Source organism: Pinus tabuliformis, chromosome 9 (assembly GCF_031772625.1).
Source record: "Pinus tabuliformis cultivar Carrire ecotype Pingquan chromosome 9, CPIR1, whole genome shotgun sequence".
Taxonomy (NCBI): domain Eukaryota; kingdom Viridiplantae; phylum Streptophyta; class Pinopsida; order Pinales; family Pinaceae; genus Pinus; species Pinus tabuliformis.
This window is the reverse complement of record NC_142307.1, coordinates 1473882701-1473897817: the sequence shown is the minus strand read 5'-3', so window position 1 is coordinate 1473897817 and position 15117 is coordinate 1473882701. Positions and strand designations below refer to the sequence as shown.

Below are 15117 nucleotides of genomic sequence, written 5' to 3'. Positions count from 1 at the left end.
TGATTGCCTGCCCTAGGAGAATGGTGAGTTTGGACCTGGAAACCAGAACAGAACAGCAAATCGATTGGTGTCACAAAATTTATCCCATAACTTCAAGAACAGTAGTCTGGAAAAGCCAATTAAGGGATACTACAGAGAGAATCAGCCGAATTGACTGAGAGAGTTCTTTGACTTTTGCCAGAGCCAAGATTTGCTTCCGTATCTGCCTCAGAATTTAACTGCCTCAGAATGTGGTAGAAGGATATTTTCCGAAATTTAGCCACTAAGGGTCTAATTTTCTTGAGAGTATGGTCCAAATGAATTTGCAATGGATGTGAATGTGAATTCATAGCTTGAATGATAACCCGAGAGTCTCCAAAGACTGTCAGGGATTGAATATTCCAGCTGAGAGCGAGTGTCAGCCCCTGCCATAAAGCTAGAGCCTCTGCTCTATTGTTAGTTTCGATGCCTAAACCCCAGTGAAACCTGAATAAACAGGTGCCATCAGGTTTTAGAAGTACTCCTCCTCCACCCGCAGCACCTGGATTGCCTTTAGAGGCCCCGTCAAAGTAAAGACAGTGGTCATCTAGGGCCGATCTCCACTTGAGAAATTCCTGTTCTTCGAGACGAATTTCCCACTTTGCATGGCAAAAGGCTGGGGAAGTAGTGATGGATTGATTTTTAGGGCCAAAATCTTTCAGCCAGAGCTCTTCCTCACTATCGAGCTTTGCTTCATTCCTTAAGGCTGGCTTGACATCCATCGTTTCTCCCATTATAGCTCTAATTTTGGAGATTACGCTGTTTGCTGTGCAGATTTCTCCTCTAAAAATTCTGTTATTCCTTTCCAGCCATAACTTCCAGCATGTGAATTTAGGGGTCCACATCCAAGCAGTTTTTAACAGATTTTTTTTTTTATTGAGGCAGAAGGGTGATAGCTTGGCCCACTCATGGAGGAGATTTGACACATTACTTGGCATCTCAATCTTGTTCGCCAGTGAACTCAGAACCCCCTTCCAGACTGTCTTGGCAAAGGGGCACAACAACATCAGATGATCAGCTGATTCTTCCTCTGAAATACATAAAGGGCATCTAGAAGGCCCTTCCATTCCCCGTTTTCTCAGGTTGTCTCCTGTTAGCACACTGTTATGGGCAAGCGTCCAGCTGAAGAAGTCGATTTTTGGAAGAGAAGGGAAGCTCCATATGAATTTCCATGGCGAAGGATCTGGGGGAACGTTCTGAACAGCTATCAATCTTTTGTATCCTTCAGCTGCTGAGTAGGTACCTGTTTGGGAGCCCCACCCTCTTTTGTCCTTGGCTGAAGCAGACAGAGGAGATTTCCCTTGCAGGTTGTCTAACAGTAAAGAAGCTTCTGTATTCAAATGTTGTGGAACCTCTCCTAGGTTCCAGCTGTCCCATCTTCTGTCAGCATCCTCCGTCCAGTTGGAAATGTCCCAAAGGGTTTCTTTATTGTTAGATTGCAACCATAGTTTAATATTTGCCAGACCCTCTTTCTGGTGTAGAGGTTGATCTCCAAAAATCTGATCTTTCCATATTCTAATTTTCTTCCCATTGCCTGGGATCCAGTAGAGGTTGGTAATGAAGTTCTCCAGGGTTGCGTTACATAGCTTGGAAATAGGGGAACCTTTGGAATTTTTTGGTGGGAGTTCCAGACATCTCTGACGTTTACCGTTGTAGTATTTCTTCCACAGTACTTTTTTGCTCTAGCTTATTTTCCATGCCACAATATTCCACAAAATTTTTGAACCTAGAGCCATATTTTGAGCTGCCATGTCTCTCATTTGCAGACCTCCTTCTCTGAATGGTTTCTTTATGGTATCCCAATTTACTAAGTGAAGTCTTCTTTCATTATTTTTCCCCCCTTCCCACAGGAATCTTCTCAATAAGCCTTCCATTTTATTGAGAAAAGTTTTGGGGGCAAGGAGAATGGAGTGCTGATAAAGAGGCATGCTTGTAAGGACAGATTTTATAAGAATTGTTTTCCCGGCAGAGTTCAACCAGGAGGCTCCCCAGGCTTGTATTCTGAGCTTTAACTTGTCTAACAAGGGCATCCAGTGGACGACTTTAGGATTGGATCTGAAAATTGGGATCCCAAGGTATTTGAAGGAGTCCCAGTCCTGACAGATTTTCATTTCCATAAGCCTGGCTATGTCAGCAAGGTTTTTGGCTGAGCAATTCCAGCCATAGATTGTACTTTTTGCGTAATTTATTTTACTGCCGGATGCTTCCTTATAGATGTCCAGTTCATTTTTGAAAGCTCTGGCCGAATTAATGCTCGCTCCTCCCAGCAGCAGAGTATCATCGGCAAATTGAGCATGGTTTATATCTTTGACATTCTGCACCATTCTAAGGCCTGGCAGAATTTGGATTTGCTGGCAGAATTCAAGCTGGAAACTTAGAACTGAAGCTTGAATAGCATAAAGCAGAGGGGACAGCGGACAACCTTGTCTTAATCCCCTGGAAGCTGTAAAGAATTCAGTCGATCGGCCATTAACCAACGGTGCAATCCAAGGAGAGGAAATGCAGGCTTTCACCCAGTTTATGAAATTTAGTGAGAAACCCATTTTCATCATAACAGCAAACAGAAATTCGTGCCTCACCCTGTCGAAGGCATTAGCCAAATCTAGTTTTATTACCATTCCTTTCTCTTTTCTCTGGCCACTTGAATGGACTGCCTCTTGAACCAGCACTATATTATCCAGGATCTTTCGCCCTTTGATGAAGCCTCCTTGGTTTTCCGGAATGATGTCTGGCAAAATATTCTTGAGGCGATTGGAAATTATTTTGGTAATCAGTTTATAACTAGTATTACACAAAGATATGGGTCGAAATCTACTGAATTCTAAGGCTCCTTTCTCTTTCGGAATCAAAGCAAGGAAGGCTGAATTGGTACTCCCTCCTATCTTTGCACAGAGTTGGGACTTCCTGACCATTCTCAAGAGGTCTTTTTTAATAGTTGACCAGCAAGATTGATAGAATCTAGCTGAGAACCCATCAGGCCCTGGCGCTTTGTCCGGATCCATGCCATCCACGGCTTTCTTGAGTTCTTCCATGCTGATCATAGCAGTCAGCATATTATTGGCAGAATCTTTCACACAGCTGGGGATTAGATTGTACGGATAGGCTTGAGGGTCAATCGGTTGGTCATCTGGCGCTAAGTAAAGATCTTTAAAAAAGGAAAATGTTGCTTTCTTGATACCTTCAAAATCATTAACCACTGCCTCTTGGAATCTGATTTCTGAAACATTTTTAAATTGCTTTCTAGCTTCGGCATGCCTGTGGAAGAAACTTGTATTTTTGTCTCCGGCCTGTAACCATAAATTTCTAGATTTTTGCCTCCAATACTCTTCTTCTTCCCTACTAGCTTTATGGAGGGCTTTTTGCAGCTCAACTTCTTTTTGGAGAAGACTTTGGGTAATTGTTGATTCCTCCATTGATGATTGATGAACAGCAAGGTTTTCTAAAGACTCTTTTCTTTTGGAAGCAGGGGTTTTCAAAGTTTTAGCCCATTCCTTTAGTCTTCTCTTAAGAGTCCTCAACTTTTCCTCCCACACGAAGAAGGGGGATCCTTGTATTTTCCGATTCCATTCTTCTGAAACCAGCTCATTGAACCCCTCTTGCTGAATCCATAATGGACTAAATCTAAATGGAATAGGGCCCAGAGAATCATCCTTGGAAAGCTCGAGACTTATGGGTTTATGATCGGAAGTGCAATTGGGCAGAATTTTGGAAGAAGCCATAAGCCCGGAGGTGAGAAAGGAGGCTTGGACGAGGAATCTGTCCAATCGAGCAGCTATATGGGTGGGGCCTAGTCTTTTATTAGACCAAGTGAATTTCCCAGCTGATGGTTTGATGTCCTCCAAATCCCAACCAATCATAATATCTTCTACCCATTCTCTGGACGGATCCCTTACCGGGGAACCTCCTTTTTTCTCTTCAGCTGCTAGAGTAACGTTCAGATCCCCTGCAATAATGATATTTTCTGGGTTGTGCAAAACTAGAAATGACTGGAGCGAATCCCAACAAATTTTTTTCTCTGATGGAGAGACTGGAGCATAGAGGTTAAATATACTTACTTGTTGACCAGATTCTTTGTGGAGGAGCTGAGTAAAGATCCAGTGCTGGCTACTTTCTTCCTGACTCAAGTCGTATTTGGAGCTGTCCCAGAAGGAGGCAATCCCACCAGAGGCGCCTCTAGCACTGACAGCTCTACCAGGGCCTTTGCGCCAAAAGGTTTTGCTGTTTTGGAGGAGAAGAGTGTCCTCCAGTTTTGTCTCCTGGATGAGAAAGATTTCAGGCATGTGCATTCTCACAATATCTTTCAGAGCCTCTTCTTTCAGCCTGCTACCTAATCCTCTGCAATTCCAGGAGACGTATTTCATTATTTATTGGAGTGGGGGGAGGTGGCCCCTTTTGGAGCCTTGTTATGCTTGCGCCCGGATCTTGTGTTCATCATTCCCTTTAGGGTTTTCTGAGAACCTTGGAGAACATCCATGTAGGTTATCTCCTCTCTCTGTTTTTTCTTGGATTTCCGGCCCCTAGTCGATTTGATGGGAGTTATTTGTGTGCTGTCTGATTCGGAGTCTCTTTCTTCTGAATCTTCCACTGATTCAGAGGCAAGACTTATGTGTTCATCATTGCCTGCTTTGTCCCCTTGATCTGCCTTGACTGGTTGGACATTTGATTCTTCTTCGGTGTCCTTCCTTTTCTTTGGTTGATCTTCCGTTTCTTCATTTTTCTCTGAAGTCTCCCCCTTTTCAAAGGAGGTTGGGCCTTCATGTGAGACTGGATTGGTCTTGTCATTGATCTGGGGATTTACCTTTGATCCTGATTGCTTTTTTTCATTCGGCTTTGTGACTACCTTTCCCTTTTTTATTTCCTTCCATCCTTCTTCTTCCTCTTTGTCCCCTGAAGGTGCTTTGGGGCAGTTTCGTCGAAAATGGCCGTGCTCATGGCAGATTCTGCATTTGAATGGCAGTTGCTCATAGTCCAACTTCTGGTAATGGTGCCAATCTCCCACTGAAAGCTTGATGGCTTCCGGTAACCCAGCTTCTAGATCAACTTCCACGCATATTCTGGCGCAAGTGTATTGGCCCTTGTTATCAGCTTTGTCTATGAATCTGCCCAAACCGTTTCCTATCTTTTGCAGAGCTTGAAAGCTCCAGCAGTGTATTGGCAGGTTGGGGAGCCGGACCCAAACAGGGACCTCCTTTGGGACATCAACTGAGGGATCAAAATCGGGCGTCCATTTATTCAGGAAGAGGCCTTGGTTTCCCATGAAGTATGGACCGTTTCTGAACACCAGATCTCGGTCTTCTTTGGTAGTAAATTCGAAGATGAAGAAGCCCCTTCCAACCGCATAGCTGATCACATTGTTGGGGAGGAGAGGTCTCCAGTTTCTTTGCACCCATTCATCGGTCGATTTTGAGGATGGCCACCGTCCCATAAATTGCCCTACTAAACCTCTGTCAGCCAAATCAAGGGCGATTTTGATGGTTTGATCTTCTGGCAAAGCTATTTCTGGGATTTCTTCCAACTTTTTTATAAATTTCGGGACTTCAGGATGAATTCGGGGTTTGCCTCTCTGCGAAATTATGCGTCTAAACGCTTCTGCTGGGGATATCGGAGGGGTGGGAGAGGTCTCCGCACCCCTTGGAGCAGCCATGGCGGCCGGCAGCTGATCTCTAACCTAATCGAACGCAGCACAGTGCGTTCCTTCTCTCTCCCGCCTGTCGCCCAAAGGTAGTGGGCTTGGCCCGGTTCCGTTACTACTCGCACGACGAGCTACGACCTTGCTCGGGATCGAACACAAGACCAGTCCGTCATGACGAGGCCGACTTTACCACTACGCCGCCTCCACGACCTTTTACACTTATAGTTACCAACAACAACTACATATAAACAAATACAACTTACAACATAATTTGAATGAAATGATGTGACCTCACACCTTACACTATTCTTAATCATTCTTCATGATTAAGGGAGACCATAAAAATCTCAAAGGTGAGTGACAAGTATGACCAACATAAGCCAACTAAATTGGTATGATAGAAAAATGAATGAGTTATACACGTACAAATTTATAATTTTACAACTTATATAAATATTTATCATATAAATATATTTTAAAGACTTGGATAAAATTTAAATATGAAATTTGTTAAGGGAATATTTAAAGAGTATTGGAAATTGATACAATGAATAAATGATAATTAATATTCACATATTTTTAAACGAATGCTTTTTAATTATTTAGAAAAAACATAAAATTATATAATATTATGTTTTATTATAATTATATATTTGATATAGATATAACTTACAGGGGGTGCATTATATAGTGATATGGTGTTTTTCTGTTAAAGCATTTTTTGGTGTAAAGGTTATTCGTTTAAAATTCTATGAGAAAAATTCAACCGTGTTAAGGGTTGGTGTGGCCCAGAGCGGGTGCAATTCCCAAGTGATTTTGATGGTTTAGATACCCTAGGTCGCAACTACTCAAGCCACAAGTTAGTAGTGTCATTTATCTTAGGATTTACATAACCTAGCAAACAAAACAAAAACATTTGATATCGATATAAATGGTTAAAAATATATAATAATAATAATTTTCTAATGTATTTTTTTAATTATTAAAAAAATATATAAAATTATTGTGTCGAGGAGCGCTCTCTAGGTTAATTTGTAAGAGATATTGTAATGTCTTGTCTTATAAACATTTTGACTTGGTAAAATTATATAAAATTAAAATTAAAAACAAAATAAATTAATAATTAAAATAAAGTTGAGGTAAATTAATCAACTGTAGATGTTTCCCATGGTTTAAATTACCTATGGTTTTGCCAATGTTTTTTTGATATATATATATATATATATATATATATATATATATATATATATATATATATGTATATATATATATACATATATATATACATATATATATATATATAACCAACATAGATCCATCTTAACTCCAGATCTACCCAGCACTAAGAGGGATCAAAATTCTTGAGGTGCAAACATTTTTTAGAGTGAAAAGATATTTGATTCTTCTCATCCAGAATTAATGTAGAAATTGCAAGAAATTTGCTACTGTGAATGAAATCGAACTGAAATCAAGAGACATAAATTTTTCTACTACTATGTGGAAAGGAAAACACATGATATAAACACATGCAATAACATGCAACCATCAAAACAAAAGGAACGCAATCATTTTACAAGGGAACCCAACTGGGAAAAACCCCTCCGCTGCTTTACATTAATTTAGATGAGAAAGAGAAACAATTACAATGTCTTGCTTCAACTCTAAACCACACCTTGCACTATAAAATTGTTCTCTTGTTTCCTAACCTACTCTGGCCAACACTTAGCCAATTCAAGCCTCAACCAACCTCTTATTTCCCTGCACAATTCTAGAGGAATTAAGCTCCTAAAAGATAGGGTATTTCCCTATTTCCTTGCACAAGTCCAAGGGGAATTGATCACCCGCTCAGTGCAAAAGCATTGTCCAGTCAACAATATATAATTATAAATACAAATGTGCATTTTTGATCCACTCAACTAGGAAATTCAAATCCCATGCATGACTGGGTCTACTTTTTGTTGATTTACTAGTTAATTAAGAGATCAATGAGTTAACAACAGTGATAACTACTCAACTGACTTTCAACTGGCTCAACTAATGACTAGAGCTCAATTAACTGAGTTCAACTAACAATAACTCAACTAGATTGCTAGATCTTAGCAATCAACTCATGCACAACTCTACTTCTAGCCTACAAACTCGAATTTATTGACTTAACTAGTAGACAAGGCCATGTCACTCGAGCTAACTGCAATCCAAATCATCCTACTGATCTGCAAAATCGAATTTTTCCACTCGACTAAGGCACAAATCAAATGAAGCCTTTTCTTGCTACATTCTAATAGTTAAGATGGATCAAGGCTAATATTAATATAAAATTGTGTGATAATTATATATTTGATATAGATATAAATGGTTAAAAGTGTATGATAATCAAAATAATTTTATTTTCAAGTCATGGTCAAGTTAGACACTAAATTGGTGTGTGAGACTTCCTTGTCTACCCCTTCTTGATTTGAACCTATACTCTCTTAAAAGGAAACTCATGTTAATTATATCATCATACATGAAAATAGCCAGATAATAAATATATATCAATGAACTAAAAATTAAAATGATCGAATTTTTATATGAATAAACATGTTTATATCAAAAAGAGGGTGAAAAACTTAATGTTTTTTATTGTAAATAGTACATATATCTTTAAGGTTTATATATATATATATATATATATATATATATATATATATATATATATATATTTATTTATTTTTTATTTTTTTAATTTAATTTATTTTTTTATTTTTATTTTTTCAATTTTTTATTTTTAATTTTAATTTTTTATTTTTAATTTTAATTTTTTATTATTTATTTTTATTTTAATTTTTATTTATTTATTTATTATTATTTTTTTTAATTTTATTATTTATTTTTTTATTTTTTAATTTTTCTTTTTTTATTATTTATTATTTTATTTATTTATTTATTTATTTATTTTTATTTTTTTTGAGTAAGACTAATTCTATTAACAAAGTAGAGAAATATTTACATAGAGACCGAAGTCATTTCACTGCTTTGATAAGAGGCAAAACTTTCAGGAAAAAACAGGTAAGAAGACATAATTCAGATCCCACGCAGGGGATTAGGATGATACTCTTCTGGTGCTTCATAGTAAACAAAAACATCAAAAAACATAGGAAATCCACAACACTGTTTACATAGCAAACTTTCCCGGTGATAGCCATAGCATAACCAAAAAATCGACGCCAGGGAGTGCATGCTAGTCATCTTGTGGTTCTTCCACGATGCGACACCATCCTAATTCTGGCTCGTCCTTAGCTTGAGCAGCATTCTGATCAGAGGAGCCAGGGTCGACCGGCAGTATCTCCTCATCCTGAGTGCTGCAACTCGGAGCATTCGGATCCTGCCGAGGCACCATACCAATTCCCAGCTGGATAGAAGGAGAAGGACCAAAGACTGCCCCCGAGCCTCCCAGATGAGAATTTGAGTCCTCCATCTGTGTTGTCTCATGGAAGACCACTGTAATGTGAGCCGTTATCCGTGGCCGATGCAGGGAACTATTAAAAGAGAAAATTGCAGGCCGAACGAGGAAGGAGGCCCTGGGTAGTGTCTGGAGGCTCGGTGCTGCCCTCTCCCACTACGCGTGCTGGGGTAGCGACCAACAAACAATTCACTGGAGGGGGAGGGCGCATCCGAAGACGAGCTTGTCGGTGCACACCGGGGTTGGCCTCTTCGGAACCCATTCTTTGGCGAAGTCGAGCCATCCGTGAGGGTGCGGTGGTGAGTTGGCAGACAGGCTGAGCAGCTATGAGGCGAGCGGAGCAGCAAAGACACCGATACCAGGAGGGGAGACTACAGATGCCCTTCGTCGGCAAAGACAAATTGAACACAGAGTGATTCTCTCCGGAGAAAATTTGAGCGACCTTTGGATTGACAGGGCCAATCTCCCGCCCCCTAGTGTCAAAGACGAGGCCTGAGACCAAGTGATTGATCGACGGGACATAGGCTATGGAAACACAACTCAAAACCCACCACCCAAAGCCGGAGGCAATACCTGAGACCTAACGATGAAAAGTCGAGACTAAGACCACCAGACTATGACTCAATGCCCCGCGGAGGAAAGAGAGGAACTGCAGGAGCTGCTCTGGGAGGGTCGAGCAAAGTTGCAGCAAGGCTTTCCCGTCAAGTGCTGAGAGACTTCTGAGAAAACCGAAATGAGAGCCAAGGCGAGGGGATGAGCCAAATGAAACAACACAAAAGGCTTCGACGCAAACCCAGAATAGAGCCTATTCTTAACCTTTCCAGACATGTCTCAAGAAACCCCTTACATTACTATCGCATTGAAGATCGCTGTCATCTCTTGCAGGTTAGAGCGTGCGGAGGGACGAGCCCGTTGCAGTGGACAAGAAGAATGAACCAGAGTCACCGGAGTGTGAGCTGTTAAAAATTACCTTTTGCGCATGCCAAGCACTCTCCAGCATACATGTATTTAACTCAGTGTACTGGGTGGGCAGGTGTCGAACTGTCTCGCCCCACCCCAGTCTTTTCACCTTAAATGCCACCTCAATCACCCGCATCCGGGGAAGGTTTAATTAAATATTACATGTATATTTAATATTTAATTAGTTTAATGCAATGTTGTGATTAAATTTATTAAGTTATTTGTATTTTATAAATGAAGATTTATGATTATTTTTGAATATTTAATAATCCTATTTTCACAATTGTCTTTCTTATTTGGATCAATATTTGAAGTCTATAATATTTATGAACCATTTAACTTAAATAACTGAATTTACTATAATTTATCTAAAAATAATTATATTTACCCTTATTTTTCTTTCTCACTACTTACCTTCAAATTTGTAAATAATGACATTTTTTTGTAAACTGGTGCGAAGGATTTTCATTAAGAACAAAGAGTGTACATTGGGAGCAGATATCCTAACATTGCAAAAGATACCAACATGAGAGTGTAGAACTCCTCAAAACTACAACAAATATCCACTCCAAAACAACACAATGCCGACTAACCAAATATTATAAATTAAGAGCAAGAGAGCACAACTAAGCGTTGCACAAATGCCTGGAGTAGACAGACCAAAACCATGAAGCAAAGAAACATCCCGTGAACCAACATATGCCATAGATAGAGATTACAACAGAGAAAATATGCAAAAGCCAAAAGGTCCCTTTACCATTTACTAGAAGATGCGTCGCAGTACCCATATACCAAAAGATAAACCACAATAGAAGTATCAGAAATCGTGAAAACCACTAGACTATAGAAAAAATAAAACCTCTGAGACAGAAATCCATTTCAATCAGATGAAATAACTGTGAGATTTGGAGTGTGATCAACAGGTGAATCAGTAGGTTCTCTAGAAGGATCGATGAGATACCCTGAGGCAAAGTTTAACATCACGTAGCCTTCAACCCCACTGAGAAGAGCATCTATATCATCAAGCCAATATCAAATGTTCCTGAGAAGGCGTTTTATATCCTCCTGACCAACAAATATCTTGTAATTATCATTGTGTCTGTCACGTAAGACCATACAAAAGAGTGTGTCCAACTATTGATCAACAAAGGGGGAATGCAGATTCTTGAATTTGTTTGGGTTCAGAATCCATTTTAAACACTGAGTTCCAATTTTTTTAACAGAGAAATAGAGGTGTAAATAATGACATTAAATATATAAATTAAAATTAAAAGTTAAAAATGAATATGGTGAGTGATAACATTTCATTCAAAATATTCTATGTAAAATGGAAGAACAAATGACAACTAAGTGTCATATATAATCTCTCTCCTCTCGTCCTTTCCTCAACCTATCCAAAAGAAACATGTAAGCACATTAAGGAAAAGCATCATAGGTATACATGACAATTTAGAGAATTGTAGGATTCTCCTTTGACATGGACAACTATGCATTAGCATTTATGTCGTGGGAGTGGGTTGTGATTGTAAAGAGCTTGGGGCAGTGGGTTGTGATTAGATTTTGGCATTTATCTAATTGGGTGTGTTGTGAATATTTTTCCACATACACAAGCGTTTTATGCGACATTATCTTTGTCAAGAAATTGCCAATTCAAAGGAAAAGCTTGGATACAAATTCCAAGTTAATTTGATGGCATCTTCGAATCTTTATGTTTGACATCCATGAAACCGTGGTCACAGCCAAACCCCACCAAATAGCTTGGGAAAAATTGCTGCAAAGGGGTCACTGGTCCTTTCAAAGTTAGGAGCCATGGGACCCATTTTACCAGCTGCAACCACTTAGTTTGAGCCATGGAATCTTGGCGAATCAGTTATCACCCACTCCCTATCCGGCACCAGCCGCCATGCCCCATTGCTGAGCTGAGTTCTGATTTTTCTCTTTAAAATAGTTCTCTTTGTAGAAAAAGAAACGGTTAATTGCATTATGTTTGCCATGTCGTCGTGGTTGGATACTTTATAAATCTGGCGTGTGAATGTGATTACTTATTGTTGGGAGGTGCGGGGTCTCTGAATTGGGGATCTCTGCTTGCCTTACATTCCAAGTCCTCTTGGGCTCGTGCAATTGCTCGGCTTCATCTTTGGATTCAGATCCTGCATTGAAAGGCAAGAATCCTATTTCCTCTACTTTGATATTGGTACTGTGCAATTAATGTAGAGTATATTTTCAGATCCTTATTGGAATGAAAGCATTTGGGTTTTGTTATACTGTGCTTGGACGCAAAAACATTTTAGAGGGTTTTTTACTTCTATTAAATTCGCATGCATAGCAGCCTCCCTTTCCTTCACATGAAAGTTCGAAACGCAAGCAGTAGCCTGTAACTTAGATCTGATTACAATAGCAGTCAAATGTTCTGAATTTTTTGGGTTTTGTTTGGATACAGTAACTGTCGCAGAGTGCGTTTTTTAAGTACAACTGGGCTATAGTAACAGTCCCAAAGTACCGTTTTTTAATTGGGTTTGGTTATAGTAACAAATCCACAGGGTATTTTTATGGACGACGTTTGGATACATTTGCAGTTTTTAATACAAAAGTAGTTCCTTTTGTTCTAAATTGGTCTTGTTTGTTAAAATCTTTGGTTGCAGACGCTGGGAGTAGTTGCCAATAATGGCAAAGGAAACTGGAAAGGATCTGCTTTCTGGTACCGTTGGGGGAGTGGCACAGCTTGTTGTTGGGCACCCCTTTGACACTATTAAGGTGAAGCTTCAGAGTCAGCCAACGCCTCCTCCCGGTCAACCGCCTCGCTATGCAGGTGCAATGGATGCTGTGAAGCAGACCATTGCCTCAGAGGGTCCCCGAGGGCTGTACAAAGGAATGGGAGCCCCTTTGGCCACAGTGGCAGCTTTCAATGCAGTTCTCTTCACTGCAAGAGGCCAGATGGAAACCTTGGTTAGGACTGAGCCTGGTCTGCCACTTTCTGTAGGGCAGCAGGTGGTATGTGGAGCTGGGGCAGGTGTTGCAGTGTCCTTTTTGGCTTGTCCAGCTGAGCTTATCAAGTGCAGATTGCAAGCTCAGAGTGCCTTAGCTACTACAGAAGTTGCTGCTGTTGGAACTGCTGGGGTAACAGGTGTTGCAGCTTCTGTTAAATACAGTGGCCCACTTGATGTAGCTAGGCATGTGTTAAAATCTGAAGGTGGAGCCAGAGGATTGTTCAAGGGTCTTGTTCCTACTTTATCAAGGGAAGTACCTGGAAATGCTGCTATGTTTGGTGTGTACGAGGGTGTGAAGCAGTACATGGCAGGAGGGCGAGATACATCTCAATTGGGTAGGGGCACCCTGCTTACAGCTGGTGGGATTGCTGGTGCGGCTTTTTGGTTATTTGTATACCCAACTGATGTTGTTAAGAGTGTTATCCAAGTTGATGACTTCCGCCAACCAAAGTATTCTGGGACAATCGATGCATTCAGGAAACTTGCTTCTTCAGAAGGGGTTAAGGGCTTGTATAAAGGATTTGGGCCTGCCATGGCTAGAAGTGTTCCTGCCAATGCGGCATGCTTCCTTGCTTATGAGGTTACAAAGTCAAGCTTGGGATGAGGGTACTATTGTGTTCTATTTCCTGGGTTTCAAATCATAACGGCAATTCGGGAAATAGTATGTCGTTTATTTGAAAGCTGTTGGGGGCTCTTTACTGATCACCTGTTCTTTGTTTGCGTGATCAGTCATCTTTGTTTTATGTTCCTTGATGAATATGGATTTCTGTGCCGGTGCCTCTGAACAATTTACAATCTAACCGCTACTCAATTTACATGCTTAGATCATTGCTGGTTTCTTGAATTGCATGATGTTTGCAAGTTCACTTTGTCAAATGACTAGATCAGTAACTTGTAATGGAGCGAAAGCAAAATGCAGAAGTATCCCATACTATCAGGCAGGGTTAACAATATAATTTGTAGGCTGCAATGCTACAGTTTGTTTGAATGCTTATTGCCTGCTTAGAAGGTTAGTCTGGAAATGATCTCGTGTTTTTCTTTTTGACATATCAGGAATATGTTTAGTTGTTAACTTGTTAGTATATAAATTAACTCTAACAGTGCTATATGCCTAACAATTATTAGACATATGTGGTTTATAAGGCATTACCTGCACCAAAAGTTTGCCAATCAGCACACTGTCTTTGAGGTGCAAGTTCCCGGGTTGATTGAATATCATCTTCCCTCAGTCCAGTGCATAGATGATATCTTTGAATGTTTGTAAATTTTACTACTACAGTGGTATCTCTAACCTTCTAGCCTGGCAGTACCAATAGCCCTCCACTTTCTAGACTAACAAGACGTTGAATGGGATAATTGTTGCAAGATTTGCTACTATATTAGTATATCTCACCTTCTAACCTGGCATTACAAGCAACCCTCAACTTTCTAGACTAATTCAAATAAGATGATAGCTGGGAAAGGTTCTGTAAAGCCAGCTATGTTCAAAGTTCAGACACATGAATGTTTTCAATAAGTGTTCTAGCTCATATAAATTTACCTTTAGATATGGTTCTATTTTGCTCAATTTTAATCTTCACCATAGGAGTTTAATGCAGCTCATGGTCAATTTTTGTCCTTAAGCCAAGATCTATTAACCACCCAGAGGGATAAAAAACAACCTAAGTCACCTGACACGGAGGACACAAAAATATTAGTATTCAACACGACATGATAAATTCATAAATACACAAGAAATTAAAACCATAAATTGCAGTTTTCTCATTAATCAAAATCAATTTGTATTACATAAATACTGACTGATTGAGTCACTGGTGGTACAGGTGGGAATGCCAATGGCAAATTCAAAACAAGGTAGGTACTTGAAATGTAGATGAAGATGGAAGAATCTCATAGCTTATCACTGTCAGTAGTTCCCTGTGTCATCAACATCAAATTCAGCGTCACTGCCACTGCTCTCTCCTTCATCTGACTCCTCTAATCTTTGCATCTGCTGGTGTGGAGGATGACCCCTCAAAAGGATCACCATCATCAAAATTTACTGGCTCTAGCACTTGTTCATTAAAATCCAAGTTTAC

The 15117-nt window shown here is 39.8% G+C and overlaps 1 protein-coding gene across 2 annotated transcripts; it reads left to right on the top strand.

The window, feature by feature from the left end:
* Positions 1 to 11867: 11867 nt before the first annotated feature.
* On the top strand, positions 11868 to 13862 carry LOC149154183 (mitochondrial carnitine/acylcarnitine carrier-like protein). Of its 2 annotated transcripts, XM_089439736.1 has the most exons (3): positions 11868 to 12214; positions 12493 to 12593; positions 12695 to 13862. In XM_089439736.1, exon 3 carries the CDS (start codon positions 12717 to 12719, stop codon positions 13641 to 13643), a length of 927 nt encoding a protein of 308 aa, XP_089295862.1. In that variant the 5' UTR covers positions 11868 to 12214; positions 12493 to 12593; positions 12695 to 12716; the 3' UTR covers positions 13644 to 13862. The 2 variants fall into 2 exon arrangements, with proteins under 2 accessions (XP_089295862.1, XP_089295861.1); XM_089439735.1 differs by lacking the exon at positions 12493 to 12593 and having other exon boundaries at positions 11888 to 12214.
* Positions 13863 to 15117: the final 1255 nt, after the last annotated feature.